Genomic DNA, 24,959 nt, shown 5'->3' with positions numbered 1-24,959 from the left:
TAGTAAAATCTGTGCAGTTCATCACCTACAGAACCCAGGGGGGGGGTGGTAATGTAACTGGAAAAATAATAAACTGCGTATTATAATTGTAACATATTATACAATTATAGTAATTGGGGAAACGCACTATTAATTACCTAAATAATGTAATATTAATGTAACCTAACTATAAATTTGCAAATATAGAATTTTCTGTAATGTTTTTTGTTTATATAAAAGGAAGTTATTAATATGTAAACATATTAATGAAAGAAACTAAAAATATATATCCATCCACACAATGCAGTAAAAAAGTCTATTAATTTAATTCTTTTTTATCAGTTATATTTGTGAGATTTTTGTGATGGTAAGAAGAGAGCTAGCTCGATGGTAAGCTGATAAAAATATACAAATACTAAATCACCAGTTTGCTTCCTTCTATCTTGATCATCAGTTCATTCCATGGGAGCATTTCATTTACTTCCTATATATTCAGTAAAAACTTTCTCTTTCTCTGCAGTTACATCAGTAAGTGAAGTATTTGTTTAAAAACTGGTGACTAATCCTTATTCACTTAAAAATTCAATTATAAGGCTGAAGTGCCCATCATTTCTCATGTGATAAATCTTCATGCGTTTTCAGTCCCAATAATATTCTGACATAAGTTGCGTTGTAAAATGTATCAATTGGAGTTGTGATCTCTGTTACACTGATACGGGGAAAACAGTTTTTTCTTTGTAAGAAGCTTCTTTTTTAGTAGTTCAATACTGAATTTACTAGTTAGTTTTATTCTTATTGTTATTTCTTTCTTCAACAGTTAATTCTTATTGACTTGTTATGATGAGTAGATTAGTTTTGAATGACTTCAGATGTGTTGACATTACAAGTTTTGTATCCAAAGCTTCGTGTTAAGAATTTTGATTTTAATATTTAGTTAGTATTGTTGATTGTGATAAATGAAAGCAGTATTTTAAAGGTTATACTGATTTAGTATGTTTGAAGATTATCAAAATTTAATTAGTGTGTCATTCATTTATTGTTACTTTAATTAATGTTGTTCAGATTTTTTTGTAGTCCACAAAAAAAATTGTATTTTTGCAGAGAAATGGAAGTATTTACAAAGCATCATCTTGTGCCATTCAGTAAAATGTTGACATTCTACCGCAAAGAGCCATTCTCTATTAAAGCATTCTATTCTGGACCAATACCATATCCAGACAATTACATAGGTAAGTTATCATGATGCCATGGTGTTACACTTGTCATATAGCAATATAAAATTGAATTGAAAAGTTTCCTTTTCTTGTTATATTAGCCTGTTGAGGACCAAATATTTTTTAACAACTTTAGCATCCTGTTAAAAAATAATTTTAAATAAATTACACAAGTTTTATTAATTTTTTTTTTACACCAGCTTAGGTCTATTTTCACAAACATAGTAATAAAGGGAAAGTATAGTAATTGGCAAATATTTCGGGTATCGGGATTATACAAATGTTAACTTAGTCCAAAAAATAAAATTGCCGCCCTGTAAAAAATAAAATAAATTAGTGTTGCCTCCATGTAAAAAAAGTTTCTATGTGGACCATTGGTGGTATTAAATTTTTGGCAGATTAAAAACGTGGGAGGGGTAGTTTTCACAAAAACGTTTTGGTACTTACCTGTCCGCCATGTACAATCATAGTTTAAATCAATTTCTTAATCAAACTGGCTGCTAGTTTACTACTATAATCCATTGGAACTTACCTCACATATTTTTTTGCAGGCAGCCAAGTGAGCATTAACTTTCCCTCATTGACTAGCAAGCATAGGTTAAGTTTGGTTAGACTATATTTATAAATTTATCTATAATAATATTTATATATTATCTTATTTCAATATAGCGTTTCAGTGGCGCCATCTGCTAACTACTGTGTGAACCTGTAGGAACAGAAAAATATGTGCAGACAGATAAACTGATAAGCACAAACTTTTTTTTTTATAGTGGTTGTAGAAAATCGAGTTTTAATATGTAGAAAATCGAGTTTTAATAAGATGAAAGTACTTAATTAAAATATTAAGTTTTAAGTTAGATTTAGAGGTGGGGTGAATAAGTGTTATTTCTAAACTGTTTACTTCATGTCTCAGAATCTCAATGACCAAAAAGTTGAAATTTGAATAAATATATATTTAAATTGTTTTAAATCGCTTATTGAGAAGGCATATTTTACTTTAATTTTTCATGTGGAATGGATCCCGCATCCTCAGTCATTGAAATAATTTCATTTTTGCGTAATAAAAATAAAAAATTGAATTCTATTCATGAAAAATTAGGTAAGATGTCTTATCTCAATAATTTGTACTAGATGGTTTCTTCTAGTACATATAATTTTGCTGTTCAGAGAAATATCATGAATCTTAAAAAAATAATTTCAGTAAAGTAAATATATATAATTAGCTTTGACCTTATTTTCCATGCTATTGGTCAAGGGGCATATGGTACTTGTATTTTTTCCCAGGACAATAGCTACACAGATGTTCCTGGCAAGGTTGGTCAAACTTGTGACAGATTCAGGAAGCTAAAATAAAGTTCACGGGACAAGTGTCTATTTCACTTCACTTTTCGGCTGTTATTTCAAATAAAATTTACATCTCATGAATTGAGATATTTAAATGAAATAACATGTATATATGTACCCAGTAACTTATTCAAAATAAGTAATTTTGAAAATGTTACCTTTAAAAGTTTCAAAATGGCTGCCAGTGATATTTATTCATTAGTAACAATGTAAATGTTAGTTTTCGTAATGTTTTATTTGATGAAATGTTAAGCTTTTTGTTTTGAAAAAATAACACTTCATTTATTCAAATAATAAAAGCTCATATATGTATGGCTGGAGTTAAAGTAGACAATTAAAATTAAACAGGCACTATTTCAAACTCTTTCAACTCTTCTTCCTCTATAGCACCAGTTTCTAAATCCATTTCCTCCGTGTAACTCAATATATTTCACCCACCTGTCAATGTTTTTTCAAATTATAAATCTGTACCATTTTTATTTAACTTTCCTGTATATTCATTCTATTTTACCAACGATCATTTCTCTTTCCACTTCTGAAAACTTTTTTTTAATCCACTCATCTTTTGCTAATTTGCGTTTCCTGTTTATAGTGTTTCTTAATTGTCGATAGTTCCTTTTATCTTCATCACTAGCATTCTTACACTTTCTACATTCATCCATCAGCTGCAATATATCCCCTGATGTCTCTGGTTTTCTATCAATCTTTTTTGTTCCGCCTAAGTTCGCTTCTGCTGATTTAAGAATTTCCTTTTTAACATTCTCCCATTCTTCTATATTTTCTACCTTAGTTTTTACTCAGACCTCTTGCATATCCTCCTTAAAACTCTTGCTTACCTCTTCACTTCTCTAAATTCCACAGTTTCATCTGACACCTTTTCTTCAGGTTTTTAAACTCCAATGTACATTTCATTATCACAATTATGGTCGCTACCAATGTCTGCTCCAGGATATGCTTTGCAGTCGAGAAGTTTATTTCTAAATCTTTGTTTAAACATTATATAATCTACCTGATATCTTGCAGTATCACAGGCTTTTTCCATGTGTTTATTCTTCTGTTATGATTTTTAAACTGAGTTTGTCCACTCTTTCATTCCATTTGTCCAGCCTGTATTCATCCACAATATTTTTTCCTTACCTTTTCTGATGCTTGCATTCCAATCTCCAACTATTATTAAATTTTCATCCCCTTTTAAGTGTTTGTTTGATCAGTTTCTTTGTACACACACTACCTCATCATCATCATGGGCACTTGTAGGCATATAAACATTATGTTATCCTTATTACAATGATTCTATCGCTAAGCTTTTTAAAATACTTTATTACTCTCTTCCCTATTTTCTTGTTCATTATGAAGCCTACTCTTTTTTTCTGTTTAGCCTCTGGGAATCACAGTCAGGTATTACTTAAGAGGATGATATGTATGAGTGTAACTTTAGTGTAGTCTCTTGTACAGTCTCAGGTTGACCATTTCTGAGATATGTGGTTAATTAAAACCTAACCACTGAAGAACACCGGTATCCACAATCTAGTATTCAAATCTGTATAAAAGTAACTGTCTTTTTTAGGATTTGAAAGTTAGAACTCTTGACTTTGAAATCAGATGATTTGTGAAGATTCATTCACCACTAGACCAACTTGGTGGTTTATGAAACCTGTTTCTGCCTGTCCTTTATTTGATGCTGAGTTAATTATTTTAAAATCACCTGACCAGAAGTTGTTTTCCTCTTCCCACCAAATCTCTTTAATCCTACTATGTCTTTATTTAACCTGTCTATTTCCCTCTTTAAATTTTCTAACCTACCAACTTTTGTTAGACGTCCTCTTTACCAACAGACACCTCTCCGGTATGGTTGCACCTTTGGTCCAGCTACTCTGTAACTGTGAACTCTATATGTATAAAATTTACTATAATGAGCATATAAAATCAATTAATGAAAATCGATATTGATGAATAAATGAAAACTAAACTACTTTTTAGAAAAGATTTGTTTTTTTTTTAATCAAACCACATACTCTGTATTGTACAGTTTAAATTATAAGCATGAAACAAAAATATTATTACTGCTTTATAGTTCTAGGAATTTCACTTCCCACTGAATTAGTAAATATGATATTTCTCCATTACCTACCTATCTATCCTCTTGTGTTAGGCCACAAAGCAGCAAAATAATTATATACTCCTTGCATACTTCTGTCCAGTATTTTGAAATTTCAGTGGTCTTTTTCTAATTTTACAAAAACTTTACGATATCTGATTTTCTTAACAATAAACCAGCAATTTAATATTCTTAATGTGAAGTAATAAATTATGATTAGTAGGAATAAGATTTAGCATCAAAGCTTTATTAAACTTTCAATTAACAATGAAATCAAAATGATAAAAATTTCTGATGAAATTAAGGAATTCTTGATATCACCAGGAGCCTGATGAAGCCTTTTGAAGGCTTGAAAAAAAAAGCCTGATGAAGGCTTTTTTCTTAATTTAACATAAGTTTTGTGGATTTATTATTTCCATTGATGAGAAAATTTAATGAAGAGCTAAAAAATGAAGAGATCTTTATTAATTTCAAGACAAAAGATGATGTTAATGGAAAGTCAAGTGGCAGAACTACCTTAAATTAAGATTTAAAACAAAACGAAGAAGACTAAAATTAGAAGAACTACAAAACAAGTTACTTAAGGTTACTTACTACAAACCAAAAATGGGGTTTTTCCCATTGAATTGTTAAGAGATAGATGTCTTCTCTTCTTGCCTTTAGGAATTGCAGTTTATATTAACTGCTTGTCAATCATTTGGAAGATTGTGAACTGTCTGTTAATATTTAAATGAAATATATGTAGTCACAAGCATGGTGATAATTCAATGATCAATCGATTTGTATTTGTACTCCCTCACAACAAGGATATCTTTTAAATTAAAATGCATGTTTGATTGATATTTGGAATATTAGTAACAGAGAATTTCAGAACAAGTTAATTATGTAATTTATCATTTACAGGACAGTTTGTAGTGAAGGATGTGAAGCCAAATGCAGATGGTGAAAGTGCTAAGGTCAAGGTTAAGGTACGAATAAATCTTCATGGCATACTGTCTGTAACAAGTGCACGAAGAGAAGCATTGGTAGAAAATGATCAACAGCAACAAACGCAGCAGACACCATCTGAGGAACAGAATGCCCATCAACCAGAACCGATGGAAGCAAGTCCCAACCCGGCACAAGATAATGAAACCACAGCAGAGAATGCAGCAATAAATGCTGAGGTATGAATACCGTTTCTAAGTTTGAAGTGTGTGATAGAATTTACAGTTGGTTCTTAAAACATTTTGCGTTTCATAGGATTAATCCTGGAGTCCTTGTAAGGTCAAATACCTTAAAGTATTTTTGTACTTTAAGGTATTTACACATGAGAAACTATATTTAAGAATATAATGATGTAATATATTAGTTTAACTTGAAAACATAGCAACTTAAATAAAACTGACATTTTTACTTGTGTACCTAAAGGTGACATGTACACAAGCAGAGAATCGATTTAAAAACATGCTAAAAAAGTTATGATAAAACTGTGTATGGTGATACTGTGGAAAGTACACAGTATTTTCCACATAGAAAATATTGTGTTGTAAACTTAATATGGCTACTTAAATGCTGTTAAAGTAATAGCTAGTTAGAACAGATCTATAAAACCCTGTTAAACCTGTTTTCTTGTGTCATACTACTGTATGATTAATAATTATTTTAACAAAATAGCTTTCTCAGCAAAAGTACAGTTATACCTTCTGCCAGCATAAAAATAAAGGAATTTCCATGAAATGAATTTTAATGATTTTCCCCTCCATTTGAATTTTCTGTATTCATTTTGACTTGTAAGTTGATTTTGTTCATTTTTTTTAATCCACTTTAGGCAACAAAGAGATTCACTCGACTGTTAATTATTAATAACACTGGCTTTTTAATAGATTGTTTATTAACTTGATTAAATTTATATAATGAATTTATATAATTTAATTATCATATAATGATAATTCAATTCTGTGAAACAATGTTATAAATATATTAAAAACTCTGAATATATCGGTAACTTTAAAAAAATTCTTTGTGGAGTAATATTTTTTATCTAATAAAAGAGTAAAAATTACTGTCTGAAGATTTGATTAAAAAAGTTTGGTTAATTATATACCACATTAACAAATTTTAATGATGCTAATGTATTGTAGGTGGAATAAAATAAATTTTCTTGGCATCTACTATATCATAGTTTAGGTATTGAACTATAAGTTTGGATTTGATTCAATAAAAATTATCAAATGTGGTTGGTAGGTATAATGCATTCTTACACCCAGTAATGCAGTTTTATTTTTAAAAAAAATAATGGCTAGCAAAGGTTCTTAAAAAGATTATAGTTATACCATTATAAAATGCATATGTATTGTAGCCTCCTACCACTATCTTCCTATGTAAAATATGATTTAGTTTAGAGGTTAGTCTTTTACACAGCTAGCTCAGTTGTGTGTTATTTATCTTACATCAGTTGGACTATGAAGGTTGTTAAAGTTTATTATGCTGTCAGTAAACTGACTTAATAGGATGTATTAATTTTACAATTAATAAATAATAATAAATGCACATTGATGAATTGTTTCAACATTCAGTAATAACTCTATTTTAAACTACTCCTTTACCTTTTAATCAATTATTGAAGCAGTGGCCTGCAGACACAATAACAAAAAATATTATTTACTGTATTGTCCTAAATAATTAATTAGCCTTAACTTGAATTTTAATTCTCAAAAAAATATAATAGAGTAAAAATAGAATTGTTTGAAAATACAAATTACAACTGAACTTAAAATTTAAAATTATTAAGTCAACATGTACACTGCAATTATTGTCAGTTGGCAAACACTGTAAACACATGCTGTCTGTTAAGTCAGCAGGTATTGAAATGCCAACTTTTAACTATTTGATAATTTGCTGCTAATTAACAAATTTATTTTTAAAAATAAATTTATATTATAAATTATTATTTATTTATATTATAAATTTAGCTGCAATAAATTTATTTTTAAAAATTGGATCATCCTTTAATTTGATATGGTGTTTAGTTGATGACAAAAAAAAACAGTTTTATTAAATGACAAAGATATTTTAGACAATAACTATAATAAGCCATTTTTTTATCCTGCCATAGATCTGTAAAGTTATCAGGAGATGCTTTTAAAAATTGTTTTTACAGCTAACTCAAAATTTTAACTTTGGTCATAATAATATAATTTTTATAGTAATTATTTTTTATGTAGGACTAATTTTACAGGACTAATTAAAAAAAAAGTTGAATGTTGTTTGCATCTACTAATAATTGTGAACATATTGTGCAGTTTAAGGCAAATAAGTATTTTAGCTGTCTAATTTATTTAATCGTTTTATTATTTTGCTGTAAATTAATCTTGTTTTAAAAAGCTATCGCTGTAACTGCTGCTGCAGCAAGTTAGCAAATGATGTAAAGTTTTAAAGAAAGAACAATTTCTATTCGGACAACTGAAGTGGGAATTAAAGGAGCAGTGTTCACAGACGTTCACATGAGGGTTTTATGTGGGAATTGTTAATATTTTATACGTAGCACATGTATGTAAAATGGTTAATAATCAATAAATATGTGTATTTGAATCCAATTAATTGAACCTACGTTAGTTCACAATGCATTTTTCTTTGTAAGACCCGAATAAGTAGAGTAGTATTATTCATCAATGGAGTCAACTAATATTTACTTTGAAGAATAAAAAGGAAGAACATATAAAAGATAATGCACTTTTAGGGAATCTGAATTTTATGTAATTATGGAATAATTAAACTGCAAATGCTCATCCTATTTTATTAATATGGGTTAAGGAATAGTAAAATTTTGATCGCATCAAATATGATTATGAATAAATTAAGAAGATTAACTGTTAGAGTAATATCATCAGCCTCATCATCATCATCATCATATGGATAAATAGCAGTTTTAAGTTACTGCTCAATAGTATAATTTTTTTATTATAATTATGATATTAAAATTATTCTAAAGCAAAACAATTATATAAAAAATCTCAGAATGAAAAATAAACCAAATGAGATCAGCTTGTTAAAAATTTAAAATTAAAATCAGAAGAATGTATCTACTAGAGAAGCACAAGGTGTTTCAATACCCCACACCCCATGGTAACTGTTCTACTGGAAGAAAAGCATTTTGGAAATCAAGATATCTTGCATAGCGCACTGGTAATGTTAAATAAATAGATCAATGAATTACTTTCTTCATATGTGTTACTAAAATTTCCTTTAATATTTCCTTTTGGAGATTATGGATATTCAAAAGATATCCATCAAGATATTAATTTCTAATGGTGTTCTGTGTCATGTTATATTCTTACAGATTGAGATGACTCCTTCCTTCAATCAGATACAAAATTTCAGAAATCTTATAAATCTGTTCATTTTTTATGAAATGGAGTTTATATTAAACTACACTAAAAATAAAATAAGACTGAACTATATGAAATTTAATCAGATGAAGTTAATAATAAATAGTTATACCATCCAAAAGACTGGTAATTCTCAAAATTCCAGAGGATGCAGGGTAAAAGGTAATTTTACCAGACTACATTTGTTAGGGATCCAAAAAAAACATACGCATGAAAAAACTTGTTGCTGCTATCTGTTATGTTCAGAAGTGTGGTTTGCCATACTTTATTACATTTATGTGCAATCCTAATTGGCAGAGATAAAAAATTATTTAAAAATCTGACTACCTGAGATTGGCATAGTCAAGAACTTTGTACATGGTCTGTTCAAACTTTTCTGTTGAAAATAGTTATCTGCTTTATTGTAGAAAATCTGAAAAAGATGTGGTTTTTTAATTAAGTAAAAGGTTGGGAAATTACTCGTGTAAGAGTTTTTGAAAAAAGGAAAGGAAAAAAGTACATGAAGGAAGAAAGGAAGAGTTTCTGTAAAGTTTACTGCACAAGGGTGCTACTATACAGGAAGTCTTCGTTATTCTTCCTGACAACTCTTGGTTTAAAAACAGTTACTGGTGTTTAAAAACATGGTGACCTGGTTTTGCTTCAATATTGTTATGACGGATATTTGCCTCTGTGAGTAAATAGATCCCCTTACTATCAACTGAAATTTCCTATCAAAAAATAAATGGCCTCAATATGAAGACGATCTATCAGAACTATCAAAGAAAATTAGTAAAACTGTCGCAGAAATAAAGAATTTTTCTGTTTAACCTCATATAGTATCGCTGAGCTTAATGATTATGTTAAAACTTATGAATCAGTCTTAACCAAAAAGCATTTAATACACGACATATTTATCTGTTAAGCAAGATTTATCTGTTATGTGCCAAGATTTAATTAATGTCCTCTTTTCAAAAGTTTGATCTAAAAAATATTGGAAGTGTCATTTCTAATGTTCATCGATGAATATACGGTGCCCCACAAAAAGTTTTGAAACTCTTGACTGTATGTTGTGGGATATGCGCTACCAGGTAATGGGAAGAGGGATAACCAAATTGTGTTATCCCATGATTTGGTTATCCCAGATCTTCATCTACATCCTACCAGTCATTCCAAGAAGAACAAAACCTGATGAGATTGAAGCTTCCTGTGTCTGGCCTCTCTTAGATTAAAATATTTTCCTTTAAAACAAATATGAGGATAATAAAATCTTATTTTGAAGATAAATAAAATTTTCCTTAATTTCTGCTCTCTGAAAAGTTATAAAAATTAACTAGTTGAGCAAAATTAACTGCAGTGAGCAGAAGATAGTTAAAAAACAGTTATAATAAATTATTGATTGTTATTTGAAGGATTTTTTAGTCAATGTATTTTCAGTGCTCTTCCCCCCCCCCCCCCTTTAACCCTTACCAGTTTTGAATAAATAACTTGTCATTAACTAACTTGATAAAATTGCCTTTGATGAAATAACTAATCCACATTTTAGCTGAAAAATGTCTGGTTACATTTTTACTGTAATTTAATGGTGAAGTGCTACTAGCATATCTGTTCTCTATTCTGTATGTCTTGTTTTGAACAGCTGTTAACCATCATTTGTTTTTGTTGTGATCGTTCCTTAAGTTGCGTATGCGTTTATCATTTTCATAATTTTACTGTCTTCATGTAATTTTCAGTCATGTTTTTATTTCCAACTGTTTGTCTGTGGATGTTTTATGTAACCTAATTTTAGTAATTTTTTTATGCGAGTTTAAATTTATTTTAATTAAAAATTATAAGAGATATTTATTAGTACAAAAAAGCATGAACATCACGTGTAAATGATAGCATCATAATTTAACTTTTAAATAATATTTTTTACATTGCACAATAAGAAGAATATATAAATAGTTCCTTATATTAGTTTTTCTGTCATATTTAATTACATAAATCAAAAATATAATTAAATTTGGTGAAAAAAAGGGCATAATATGATTTTTCACTACAAAGAACAGTGTTATAAAAAAAGTAAAAAAAAAAAAAAAAAAAAACACAAAAAATGAGTCCAGAAAATCTTTGATGTTTGTGTGAAAGTCTTTTTGCCTCTTGTTTGTGCTATAGTGTTTCACCCCATTTTGAACTTTGTCTGCTGCAATGAATAACTACATTAACTGTATTCTTTGTAGTATATCATATTACGTTAGTCCTTGAAACCTAAGTTCTAAGTCCTGGTAGTGTGTATAGGTTTTCAAATATTATCTGCTTATATTTTATTTTATTTCCATATTTATTGATTGAAATTCATATTTCTTAACTTGAAATGACTTAAAATCTAATTTTGTATATTGGATTATATGTTAAATGAATCGTTTCTCAGATGCTTATATTATATACTGTTAATGAATATATTTGAACAATAATTAAAACTTTCCATGATTTGATGTGGCGTTGATGAAATTTTCGGTGCAGTGGAGTGAATCGCAGGGAAAAATGAGGGATGAAAATAATGATGAAATTGAATCTACATCTTTGTTTGACACCTTCCTCCAGTGCTGTCGATCTGACCGTTCCGCTGCCAGTTCTAGAAAGAAGATGAGATGTGAATATTGTATTATGCAACAACAGCATCAACACAATCCCCAAATCATGCTAGAGGAAGATGTAAGCAATATGATGACGGATTGCTAAATATGCAGTGCTAATTAACAGTTCTTAACAGCTCGCTACAATCATACCATCAAACCGTATTGCTGCTTTCTGACAAATTCATTTTATACTTAATGATGTGTGACAATAATGTTCCCAAGAATTTTAATATCTGTAACATTTTCATTGTAACATCTGATTGTTGATCTAGTAAGATTGTGATTTATGTTGTATTATTTGTTTACAATTCTTTGTTTATCGATTAAAGATTTTTTAATAATTTCTATTAACATAATACTTTTAATGAAAATAATTTTGGGTATTGATGTTAGACAGAATAGTATGGGCTACTGTATTGTCAAGGAAAGCATTTTAAGTGGGCATTTTGTCTCTGTGGTTTTATGAAGTAGTTGGTCCAATTGTATTTTATAAAAATGAAAAGAATCATGTTGTAGAAAGTCAAGAATAGTTAATATATTATATTTTGAGCATATCATATATAAGATGTTAATGGTTAATGGTAATGATTACTTATATCCTTTTTTTAACGAACAAATCCGAGAAAGGTGGATGGCTTTTATCTGTGGATGGCTTATGATTAGAAGAGTACTTTTGAATTGATCTTTTTTTTCAAAGGTATTGATTGGCTTGTCAATTCATACAAATATTTTTTGTAAAATTGGTTATTTAATAATAGTGCAGTCTGTTCTCATAATGATTTCAAATTAATTATTATTGATTTATATAATTTTGCATATAAATCTTTCTCCCAGTTTTGGACAGTCTCTTTGCTAAAAATCAACCTTATAGTGTTTGTGTATAATGCTTTGTATTTCAGATGCCATTGCAGTTTAAATTTAGCTTTCATAATATTGTTGATTGAACCCATTGATCATATATGATCAGTAATGTGGACATCATCATACATTTACAGTCTACAAATGTTGAATAGTTGTAATTGGGTATTGCTGATAATAAATCGGAGATTGATTGATAGCCAACTCATCTGTTTGTGTCAACTGAAGCAAAAAATCAAATGATTTTTAATGATACATAACTTACTGTAACAGATATAACAAGGAGGTGCTACTCATAGTAAAGATAAAAAATACCTTTCCTCATAGTGAGATCTCATTCTGTTAGCTATTGATCCAGTCAGTAAAATAATTAAACTTTTTAAAAACCTTTATCTATATTTTTTTAATGTTTTGATTGGTAAAGTAATAATTTTTAATTTCTGTTATCGATCGAGTTTTGGGTTATTTAATAATGTTTAAGTTAATCAGCAAGAGTTAGATTTCCCCTTTATTTAAGATGAATTTTAGGAGACAAGTATTCTTTTACTCTTGCTATTAGTTAAACATTACTTAAAAAACATTTTGTTACAGTGCTGGCTATGAAAATGAGAGTTTGTTTTAGTAGTTGGACTGCAAGTGGAAAAAAGGAATTTTTGCAAATTTCAATTTTTTTTATTTTGACAACTGAGCTGTTTGCAGTTATTTATAAAATAAGAAATCTTGTGAACTCTTAAGTGAATGAAGATTAAGGATATTTTAAATATATATTACAATGTATTAATAAAGTAATAATTCATGTAATAAAGTAATAAAAGATTCATGCATACAAATCAGATTTGAGAAAGAGTTTGAAAAAAATAGTGGCAAAGGTGTTTATTGGGTAAAACTGGGCCTCCTAAAAACTAAAATTTAAAAATTTATTTTGGTTGTGTCGGCTGGTTAAACTGTTACAAAGAAATATAATTTCATGTAGCTATTGTAATGCTTAAAATGTTAATTTATCACATACCTTGATTTACATCAGTAAAATCCTGTTAGTGTCAGATGACAGGAAATAAAATAAGACAAAAATCAAGCCTGAGAATTAAGAATTTACAGCCATTTTGAAGTAAAATAACATACCATTCTAGCCTTGCCAAGGACTGTGAGAATTTGAGTGGTTTTCTATTGACTTCATCAGACACACATTATTGCAGATCACTGTGTTGTAAAATACCTGATACCTTACAATAATATGAAAAGTAATGTTTTCTAGGAACTTATTGTCACACGTGTTGTATATATTAGTTTTAACATTACGTATTTGCAATAGGATGTAGGTTAACAGTGACAAATTTATTGTATCCAAACTAGTGAGAATGAACTTTATAACAGTATGTGAATATTTAATCTGATGAGTGTTCCAATAATTACTACAAGCTTTTTCCATATGGAACTAACAAGACATTAAGACTATCTAACTATATTTTTTAGTGTATCATGTTGATGTTTAATTATACTATTCATTTTTTTCTAATTTGTTTTTTTTTTTTTGAAAGATCAATGGATGTATCAATTTGTTCAGTTTTTTTTTTGTCTTTAATTTATTCTGGTTTCTCGTATTGCAAAAAAGCATATTTATTAGAGTAAGGATGATGTGTATCCAAAAATAGAACTCTAGTAAATTGAATCTAAACATTGATTTATCAGTGTTGCAACAGTCAATCAGATTTATTGGACTTTTTCATTTGTTTACAATAACCTTAGTTTTTGTTATTTGTCTACAGGAAGAAGCGGAGAAAAAGGAAGCCAAAAAAGCTGGAAAGAAGATAACTGTGACAGAACTTCCAATTGAGGCCTTTACACATGCATATTCACAAGTTGAACTTAACAACTACATTGAACAAGAAGTAAGTATCAGCATTTTCATAGTTGTAATTTTTTTATATTTATACTGGATTATGTGAAGGCTTTTTTCTAGACAATGTGCTGGATTAAACCGATCAATATGTTAAATAGGTTAGGGTTTATAATGTGAACGGTGTGGTCAGGTTTATTGTTGGGTTCTTATGTACCACTCATAAGTTGTGTGTACAACATATTACACCATTAAGGCTGTAGAAAAATAAAGAATTGGAGTTTTTAGCTTCTGTAGCTTTTTTCCTACAACATTTTTTTAGAGATCTTTTATTTTCTAAAATGATGTATTTCTATTGTACTCAGATTTTAATTTATAAGATGCTAGGTATGTTTTTCAGTAACATATAAAAAATAAAATTTTAAATCTGTTAATATTGGACAAAATTCCTTCATCTTATAAAAACTTATAAATTCAGATCTTGTAAGATCTTCACCATCAGAAATCCTATTAATGCTCTTATTGAACCCATTCTTTCTTCTGCCAGTCAATCAATTCAAGTGTTACTGGGTTATAAATAAACAGCAGAAAATATTACAACAACTCTGCATGGCTGGGAGATACCCCTACAGTAAGCAGATCTTTGTTATTGATACTCAACAAACTGTATAGAGCAAGGCTCTGTTAGTTTAAAACTAGCCTTCTTTCACAAAAATAGATTTGTCTTTTTTCAGTGTTTTTACTATATATTTTTTCTTTTATGTATTTCAGGATTAATAACTCTGTGCATAAACTTGGAACGTTACATGGAAATATGTTGTAGAAACTTATAATTTGTTTCATGAAAGCGTGCAGAAAACCAAAACATAACAGTATGATGATCCTAATTTAATTTAGCGCAATTTTTCTGGGGAAAAAACACTTCTCTTTACTTTTAATATTAAAATGAAGTAAAAAAAAACTTATAATAAAAAAAAATAGAAAATTGTCATGAAAGTACATTACCGCTATATTAAAGTAAATCGGAAAAAATATTTTTTACTGTGCTGTATTTATTCAGTATCTGATAAGCTGCTGTCTGTTAAACTTGGTCATAATTTCCCAAATTTATCACTATCTTCTATAATATTTTCATACAAACTGTGTGCTTTTATTTTTTTAGTTAAAATGTTGAATACAGTTTTTTCAAGCATTTGAATCTAAAATTGCAAAATATAACACTAAAATGAAAGTAACACTTTAGAAGAGTTCGTGTGTGACATTAAATATTATAATATATGTATATATATATATGTATTACAATAATTAATCACGAAGTTCTCCTTGGACTTTCATAACCTATTCTGCTTATGAAAATAATGGAAAAGGTTTATAATAAACATTCATCCTAAAATGCTTCGTTAGAGAGTTATAGCTAGTGATATATTTTGCTAGGATTTCAGTTATCCTGGTGAAACAAGGTAATAAAATTTTTAGGATGTTAACCTAAGGGCCAGTGATTTCTTATGGTTTTTGACCTGAAATATTGAATGAAATAGGACCCAGAATCGTATCTGGAAAGTCGTATCGGGAAATTGGGAGTGAAAACTAATAAATTAGGTTAAAAAAAACCCTGTTTTTTGTGTTAAATGAATAATAAACACATAAAACTTTAAACAAAACTTGTAGAGAATTTAATCCTAAACAAAGTTGTGTAAGATAAGCTGAATGAAACAAAGAAAAGTTAGAAAAAATTTGAAACGAAAACCAAATACTTTTTTTGTGATGTGAAAAATTTGTAAAAAGAAAATTTACTGTTAAAGATGAAAAAAAACTGGAAATTACACAATTGTAAAATAAAAATAAATAATAAAAGATTGCTTAGATAATTTTTTTTATTAAGGTCAGAAATACAATAAATGAATTTGAAAAATTATTATTTCAAAGTTGTCAATAACAGCTGATCAGCAGTGCGCAATACTATATTAATGTACCTTACAGAATGATTTAAACACTAAGTATTCAAAATAAGTTTTTCGAATCGCAAGATTTCACAACTCGCTTGAAGTTTTACAATCTTTGGGAAACAAGTTCTACATAGTATTCATATCAGCTATAAACGGTCTGTCCAACACGACACTGTTATTGATGAAATTATTATTGATGCAGTTCAGCCGCAGTCCAAGTGTTGGAACACCTGGTGTGTTCCAACACCTGGACTGAGTTTTGCATTTGATGGTTTGGAGGACGCTTAAAAAACAAGATTTATCCTAGTCATAAACAGCTAGTTGCAGAACTCCACTTCGCAAGAAGCAGTGGAATGCAAATTGACAATTCTACAACAAGTATGTTTTGTTTATTGTCAAGGCGCTTGTGCAATGAGCATACATGCACAGAAGTAAGTCCTAATGAAACTGTGGAAGGTAATTTTCCATACAGATTTAGCATCAATGTATAGGTGTGGCCTTCTTTACAATCAGCTGTTTGGATCGTTAATTTTGCGTGGCTGCTTAAATGCTGAGGTATATATACACTTCCTTTAAGAATTACTACAGCTTCTTGAAGTTTCTCTAGTGATGAATGTGAAATATACTTCCAGCACAACGGTGCATCTCCTCACTTGTGCTGTTTCTACTCACTTAAATCATCATTTCCCTGAAAAATGTTTGGGTTGTGGAGGTCCATATTCCTGGCCACCAAGATAACCTGATCTAATGACTTTAGATTTGTGTGTGTGTGGTTGGATGAAAAATATTGTATAAAAAACAAAAATATATTCTTGTGAGTGAATTAATTGTCCACATTATGGATGCACTGAGCAACTTGAGCCCTAAAGAACTAAAAAGAGCGACAAAAGCAGTACCAAAGGGTGCCAAGAAAGTTATTGAGAAATAGCAGGTTGATTATTGAATATTTTATTATAAACTGGTATATATAATACACTTAGGTCTCGTCTACTTGTAAATAAAATTTGTATTGTTCTGACTTTCTGCGTTTTATTTAACTTTTCTTACACAATTTCATTTTGTTTAGGATTAAATTCTACAAGTTTTGTTTAAAAGTTTTATCTGTTTATTATACCCATTTAACAAAATTATTGTACGTCAAACATAAAAAACAGGGGTTTTTTATCCCAATTTATTGGTTCCCCCCAGATTTCTCAGAAATGCTGCATATACGGTTTTATCTTATTTGAACCTATTTATACAGGCCCTATTTTATTTGCAATTTTAAGATGATAAACCATAAGAAATCACTAATTCAGCCCCTTAATTATTTTCCTAAAAATTTCATTAACTCATTTCACTGGGGTAGCTGAAATCAGAGTGAAATCTTTCATTAGCCATAACTTAGCATTTTAGGATATATGTTTACATGAACTTTTTCCATTATTTTCATGAGTAGAAAGATTCTGAAAGTCCCAGGAGAGAGCTTCATGGTATATTCTGTATATATGGGGTATTTGAATCATAATGGTGTCAGTCCACTGCCATTTGTCATAAAATAGTATTTTGCATTTGCTGCCCTAAAAAACTCAACACAACTTAAGCCCATGTTATAAAAAATTACATTAATTTTTTTTTAATTTCTAAAAGCGATTAAATTAATTTTGACAGTTACAACAGTATATTTGTAAATATTTACTTGAGAAAATAAATAGTACATTCAGATTTTTAGAAACTTAAATTTTTTATTAATTACTATTATATTACATTCAGTTAAAGAAGTTAATTTTTGTTTAAATATATAGTAGATTAATTTACAAAATATATATAAAAATATATAGTAAACTATTGTTTAATTAAAAAAATATGTAGTAAAAAATATAAAAATCATTTCAATATTAAGCAAAAAAGTAACATAATTGTTGACCAGTTTCAAACTTCCTTTACAAGCTTCTGATCCCCTTGAAGAAGAGTGGTTGAATGGTGGAATATATTTCAATTAATATTTCTTTCTGGTAGTTTATCACGCATGGACCATTGTAATGATTTTCTTGTTTAATGTTTGCCAAACTTTTTGATTGACCATCTTTGTTGAATTTAATATTCAACTTGCTCGAAGGGTTGGGAGTGTCTTCATCTAATGTCTATTTATAGAAGATTGAGAGAGCGGGTTCTCTTGTTTATAACAGTCATTTTATTTTAAACCAATTTACAGCTTTTATGAAGTTGTCTTCCTGCATTTTCAAAGGAGTGTGTTTGTTGTCTCCTGGGGGTCTGAATTATGTTATACTAACAATTTGGAATATAGATAATTTTATGTCGAGAAGCTTCCTCATTTAGGCCAAAGTCTGAATCATTCAAAAGATAAGTGGCCAGTTACCATAAACTTATGGTCAATTATTTCTATTGTAGTTGACTTTTTTTTGTTATTAGTGTTGCAAAGAAATGCCATTTACATACCCCCTACAAGTGGGGGAGTGTCGGACTTGCACGCGTTCGGCTAGATGTTATTTAGAGCCTATGTGTCCCTGCATCCTACAGATTATAACACTGTTTCTCCCCACCTGAGGTCCGGTTAAGCATAGCACAACCTCGGGGGTGCCTTCGAGCTTGGGAGGCAAGAGTCCCAGTACCTCATTACCATCACCCATCTGCAGAAGTGCAGATGAACGATGGCTCTGCAGAGGGCTGTCTTTCAACCCTTTGCTGTCTGGTCCAAATCTTCACCTGGTCCCAGGATGTTTTTCATGTCTTATCTCATCCTAATTCTCCCTTGGGGTCTTCGGTCACTCATAAGAACATTCCACCTCAGTGAGCTGTCCCCTCCCTATCGATGCTACCTGTGATGTTCCCTCCTACCTGCCGCTATCCTTGTGCTGAAATATTTTATCACTAATAATCATGTCGCCGCCCCTCCTTGTTCTTAGCTTGTAGCAATAGTTTTTTTAATGCCTTCCAGTTATTTTCAGTGGCCAGAATAAATGACACTAGGCCTTCCAGACTTAAGGTCTATACCAGATTGCATACGCCAGGGGTGCCATTCTTTGAACATGGAAATTGTGTGCTCAGTGTCCACCCGCTGCAAAACATACAGCAGGGGGAATCACACCTGCCAAATCTGTGGAGATAAAATTCAAAGGTGCCATGTCCAGTGAGCATCTGTGTAACAAAGTAGTTAATCTCTCTATGCTTAATCTTAATCTCTCGTTAATCTCTTCCTCCAGGTATCTCTAACAATTGCATCAACCTCAGACTTTTCCATGCCCTTGAAGTGAAGTGTTCGCTCTTTGATTTGTAAATCGACAGGCAAAACAGAGGTCAGCACACGTGCTGCCTCATGTGATAATGTGCGGTAACTAGAAACAACACCCAACAACATTTGCTGCCACATCCCAAACTGGGGCGGTGAAAAGTAGGGCAGACATGACCATTGACATAATCGGTCTGCACTTGGATGCCCTTGAGGCTGTCCGGGTCGACATCAGCATATTTAGCATCTTCAGTTTTTCTCTGAGCTTTGGTATCTGTCCACAACAGGCTAAACTTACAGGCCATGTTTATCTGCACACCCAGATAATTTATTATGTCTTTACCCTGAAGAGGCTGTCCACCGACCCTAACATTAATTCTACTAGCTTTCTGTCTACTGGTGAGAATAATGTACACACACTTCTGTGGTGCTAATTCTAGACAGTAATCTTGCATCCATGTTGCAATCGCAGCTAAGGCAGTATTGTTGTCTCCTCCAAATCAGCCTTTGTTCTGCTGCTCACCAGTACAGCAAGATCGTCTGCAAAAGCCACAGTTTGTTTCTGGTGGTAACTGAAGACTAGGACACAGTCATAGACCAGTAACCATAATAAAGGTCCCAGGACTGATCCTTGGGAGGGACGCCTCTGAAAACCTGGAACTTAGTACTCTGCCCTGTATTTCTGCCGCTATCCATCTCTCTGACAAGTATTCTGCTATTTGCCTCCGGAGATAAGCACTTATGCCCTTAGTCATCAATGCTGACATAATCGCATCTCAAGTACAAATGTCCAGCAATATCATCATGGGCATTCTCCTTGTCTGCTGCGTCCCTTGCTTAGCAGAGATGGCCCAAGTCACAACTTTCTGCACAGTTTGCAGCATTGACCTGCCTTGCTAAAACCCATATTCCACCACCCGCTTCTTCTACAGTTATAAGTTGTTATATAATAGGGGATGCAAACATTCTTTTGATCGCCTTGCCCATATTATTTATGTGATAAAGTGGCCGGTAATCAATGTTGGCTTCATTTTCTGTATGTTTTGGTAAAAATACCTATCTCTAGTCTTTCCAACATCTTGGAATACATTTATGCTCTAGCTCGTAGTTAGTGATGTCAGTCATTTCCCACGGAACTTTCTTAACAAGACTTTCCTAAGGAAAGTGTCTTGATACCCTGGCAAGCGCCTGACAAGCCTTTTTGTGATTATTTGATAAGCCTGTTCCCATGGATCAATGTCTAACTTGCTACATAACTCCTTCCATTTATTGATCTTGGCCTGTTTTATCTTGTAGTTGAGCTTTTGTCGAGCAGCGATGTATCTACTTGCAGCTTTGTCTTACTCGGCGCTGTTGGCTCTTCTCATTCTCACTCTGGAGGTTCTGCTTCATCTGTGCTATTGCATCTGACCACCAGTAAACCAAATAAAACCTACCAGCAGGTCTTGGCAACAATGCTATCTATCTCCTGGAGTATAAGGTCTTGTAGAGTTCCGGCAATGTCTGCCTTCCATCACTAATTTTTCTGACCACATTTGAAACAACTGCTGACACCTGCTTTTGAGTCAGTCGCAGCGATTTAATACAGCCGGCCATCTTGAGCAAGGATGAATCATCTACCTCAAGCAGAGTTACCAGGTGATCTGGAGCAGGACCATCTGCACACCACTCGCTCTTAGGAGTGGTGTATCTATTGGGCTCAATGGTGACCAAAATATCAACAAGACCCCCTTGACAGCTCCCCCATTAAATCACGGGAGAGTATACTACGGTTTGCGTTTGACAGGATTATCCTAATCATGTCTGCCTTTGCCGCACATCATGCCTCCGGTGCGGTGTTTGAAACTGTTGCAATCTTAGCATTTATTCCCTCTTGACATTCTCTTATGTGATGATCTTTGCTGTCACAGTCGTAGCATAAATCTAATCTGTTTGGACCCCGGCACTCGAAGCTCCTGTGGCTCCAGTCCCAACATATATAACATTTGTTGCTATCTACTGTGATACAGGCCCGACAATGGACCCACCCATTCTTTAGAGAATTCAAGAGTAGTTTACTTTCTCTTTTTTTTTAACAGATAGCATATTCATAAATATAAACACAGGGATAAGTTGACATATTCAATTTTATAAATATCAGTCAACATGATTCATACATATGGGCACAAGACAACGATATGACAACCCATATTTGTATCTTGAAAACTCGTTCTGTTTTTGAGGGAATGGGAATATATATATGAGCACAATAAATACAGGATGTACAAAAAAGAATATTGGGATTTTAAACCTATTTAATATCTGTTAACTTTGACTTACAGTAATGAGTCGCAAATAAAATGAAAGAGTAACTCAAACAGTTTTTCCTACCAGTCTTCAATGTGAGATCTTTCACCACATGGGCCATACCTAACCAGTTGGAGAGTTTGTCCCATTCTTTGACCAACATGTATGGAGTATGGAGTAATGAAATTAATAGCTGCTTCATTCCTCTGCCTCAAGTCTAATAGATCAGAAGGTAGACATTAGACCTTTATAAAGCCACAAAGGAAAAAATCACATAGGGGTCAGATTAAGTGACCTTTGGAGGCCTCTGCAAACAAGCTGTGTCACCAGGTCAATGACAAACAATCCAGTAGTTGGAGAAAACATTCAACCGATCTTGTACAGAGTTACGCCAGAAAGGAAAAGCATCGTCTTGTTGCCAGATAAAATTCTCTGTTCATGTATGCAGCGTATCCATATAAGCAATTTATGTTATGCTTGTTTCAGTGAAAAAGAATGTCTTGTAAAATTGCTGTCAGGACATTGCACAGAAAACATTTAATTTTGGGGAGTCCCTTTTGCATTGTAAGAATTCATGGGGATTTGAACCCCCCCAGATAAGGACATTATGAGTGTTAAGTTTTCACTGAACATAAAACAATGAGGAAAAAATGTCATCATTTCAATTGTAAAGTCGGCACAGCCAGTTTAGTCTATTGACCTCAAAGCCTGTTACAGCTGTAAATAGTATGGACACACATGTAAGAGATTCCTTAAAACATTCCACACTGTCATCATCAGCATTGCTAGTTCATGGCTGGGCTTTATAACAGATGTTTTAAGACCATGCAAAAATAACCCTGACACATGGAACATTTTTTTCAGACACCTTTGGTCATCCTATACTCTTCCATTTATACAGATATCTGGTCATTCCAAACTGATTATGCCATCAATGAATGTTATTGTCACTTGGAGAATCAATTAGACTTTCTTGAGAGTACATGTTGAACTGTAACCGTAGATTCACATTTAGTAAACTGTAAAACACCAAAGGCTTTCTGTTCATTAGTTGCCATCTTTGCTTGTAGTGCTGTCAAGCAGAAAGGTGGGGAATCAATTTTTGGCCAAGCACACAACTATAACTGTCCATTTTGCTCTTTAATTCTAGCCTTAATCAACATACTACACCTTATCCAAGAGATACTATTACAAATTAAAAACTCAATATTATTTTTTTCTATATTCAGTATTTATTTGAGAATTCTACCCATGTGAATAGCAATGTTACATCTACCTGAGAAGCAGAATGCAATGATTTTATTCATATTTAAATTTATATGATTACAATCCATCTAGTGAATAATTTTTTGGAGTGCTGTCTTACAATTTTCAATTCCTTTTATATAATTATCCTCATATATGATCGTGTCATCTGTGAAAAGGAAGTGAATGAATATAATAATAGAAGATTTTGAGGCAAATAATTAATAAGGAACAAGAAAATCAAGGGACATGGGCACTTCCTGTGGCACTCTGTTCTAAATCTTGAAGTGAGAACCTAAATTCTATATGTGTATTCTTTACAAAAAATGAAATTTCAACTATCTTGTATTTACAGTTGGTAAGGAATGACTATGACTAACCAATTTTAAGCAGCTTCTCTGATACCTTACCTACTAAGTTATCATCAGTAAGAAATGTGAAACTAAATTAAATGCTTTTCTGATCACAAAAAATTGAAAATGGGATCTTTTTGTTGCCTAACCAATTTAAAATATTTTCCAAAAACCATAAAATGACTATGTTAGTCTACTTTTTTTTTTTCAAAAAACCATTCTGAAATCTTATCAAAAGTTTCACTTTTTAATAAATATTAAAAGTCTTTTTTTTTTTAATTTTTCGTAATTCTTTAGAAAATGTGGACAGTAACAAAATTGATCCATAATTTTGTAAGTTAAGTATCAAACCTTTTTTTTTTAAGAAGGAAATAATACAGAAATCTTAAGACAGCTGGAAAATATACCGATCTGTAAATATTTAGTAATGATATATTTGTAAGTGGGACAATAATAATATCTACAACTTCTTTTAAAATATTGGGAGTATTTATAATTATATTTCCAGCTGAAATATAACATTATGTCTTGGGCCTACTTTTAAAAAATGTAGAAATAAGTTTGCAGAATATAAAAATTGACTGTCAGATCTTTATTTGGTGTTGATAAATGTGAATATTAAGTTTTTAGTAAATTAAAAATTCTGCCACTGTTTATATTTTAATCATAATCAATTTATTCTCAAAAAAGTAAATAAGAATATTTTTTACCTGTATATCAAACCAGACAACTATTTTTGTATTAATACTTTCCATTCAAGAAAGGACCCTATCTTAGTTCAGTTAAATTACCTAACTTAACTGCTGTTAGTTATTTTTTCGCATTCCTTTCACCAAGTTTGGGAATCCTTACTAATTTGTTTTTTAGTTTTTCTTTGATTTAATTCTCATAGAATGTGTAGGCTATTTGAAATTTTATGTAATTTTTTTTCTTTTTTTACAGTTTATTGGCTGGAAAACAAAATTCATTGTTTCATTATGTTCAATTGGATAAATTAGAAGATGTTATGCTTTGTCCACCAGTTGGTCGGGAGACAAATCAGCCATTATTAAATCTGGTTCTAGAGAAATTTCGTTCTTCAGCTCAAACTATACACTCACTGCTACAAAATACTGTACAGTTTAAGGTACGTGACCTACTTTAATATTATATTTTTGTATAATAATTATATAGATTTTATTCTCTAGTGAGAAGAAGCTGTGTATGCATGTTTGTGTGTGTTTTCTCTAAAATGAGTGTATTATGATTTCTTGATGTACACAGTCTGTTCTACTCATTCTCATGTCTCAATTCAGATACAAAAAGGCATCAGTCAGAGTTGCTTTCTTCGTTATAGTTATGATATTCGTTATAGTCAGTCTCTATTGTAAATAGTGTGAATACTCATTTGCAGAGTATATAATCTGCATTTCATACCAATGTGAAAACAAAGTACGTTGTGTACTAATGTACTGCACTTGATTCTGTGAAAAGGTAACAGAAAACCATCTTTTACTGCTCACTTTCTCTTGGAAGGCTGGCATGGAATGCTTGTTATCTTAAGAATACGTTTGGCATTTTTTTAGTGTGATATATCTATGTTAGAGCACCTTCAATCATGCAC

General features: G+C 31.1%; 1 protein-coding gene across 1 annotated transcript in view; it reads left to right on the top strand.

Annotated features, from left to right (window-relative positions):
- LOC142320407 (heat shock 70 kDa protein 4-like) overlaps window positions 1-24,467 on the top strand; it is a 31,100-nt gene extending 6,633 nt beyond the window's left edge. Inside the window, 4 exon segments of the mRNA XM_075358114.1 lie at window positions 1,081-1,208; window positions 5,539-5,801; window positions 14,227-14,349; window positions 24,299-24,467. Of these exon segments, the coding sequence (XP_075214229.1) occupies window positions 1,081-1,208; window positions 5,539-5,801; window positions 14,227-14,349; window positions 24,299-24,349 (565 nt within the window). The 3' untranslated portion in view covers window positions 24,350-24,467.
- Window positions 24,468-24,959: the final 492 nt, after the last annotated feature.

The sequence above is a fragment of the Lycorma delicatula genome, chromosome 2 (genome assembly GCF_047948215.1).
Source record: "Lycorma delicatula isolate Av1 chromosome 2, ASM4794821v1, whole genome shotgun sequence".
In the NCBI taxonomy this organism is placed as follows: domain Eukaryota; kingdom Metazoa; phylum Arthropoda; class Insecta; order Hemiptera; family Fulgoridae; genus Lycorma; species Lycorma delicatula.
This window is presented reverse-complemented; position numbering and strand designations above follow the sequence as displayed.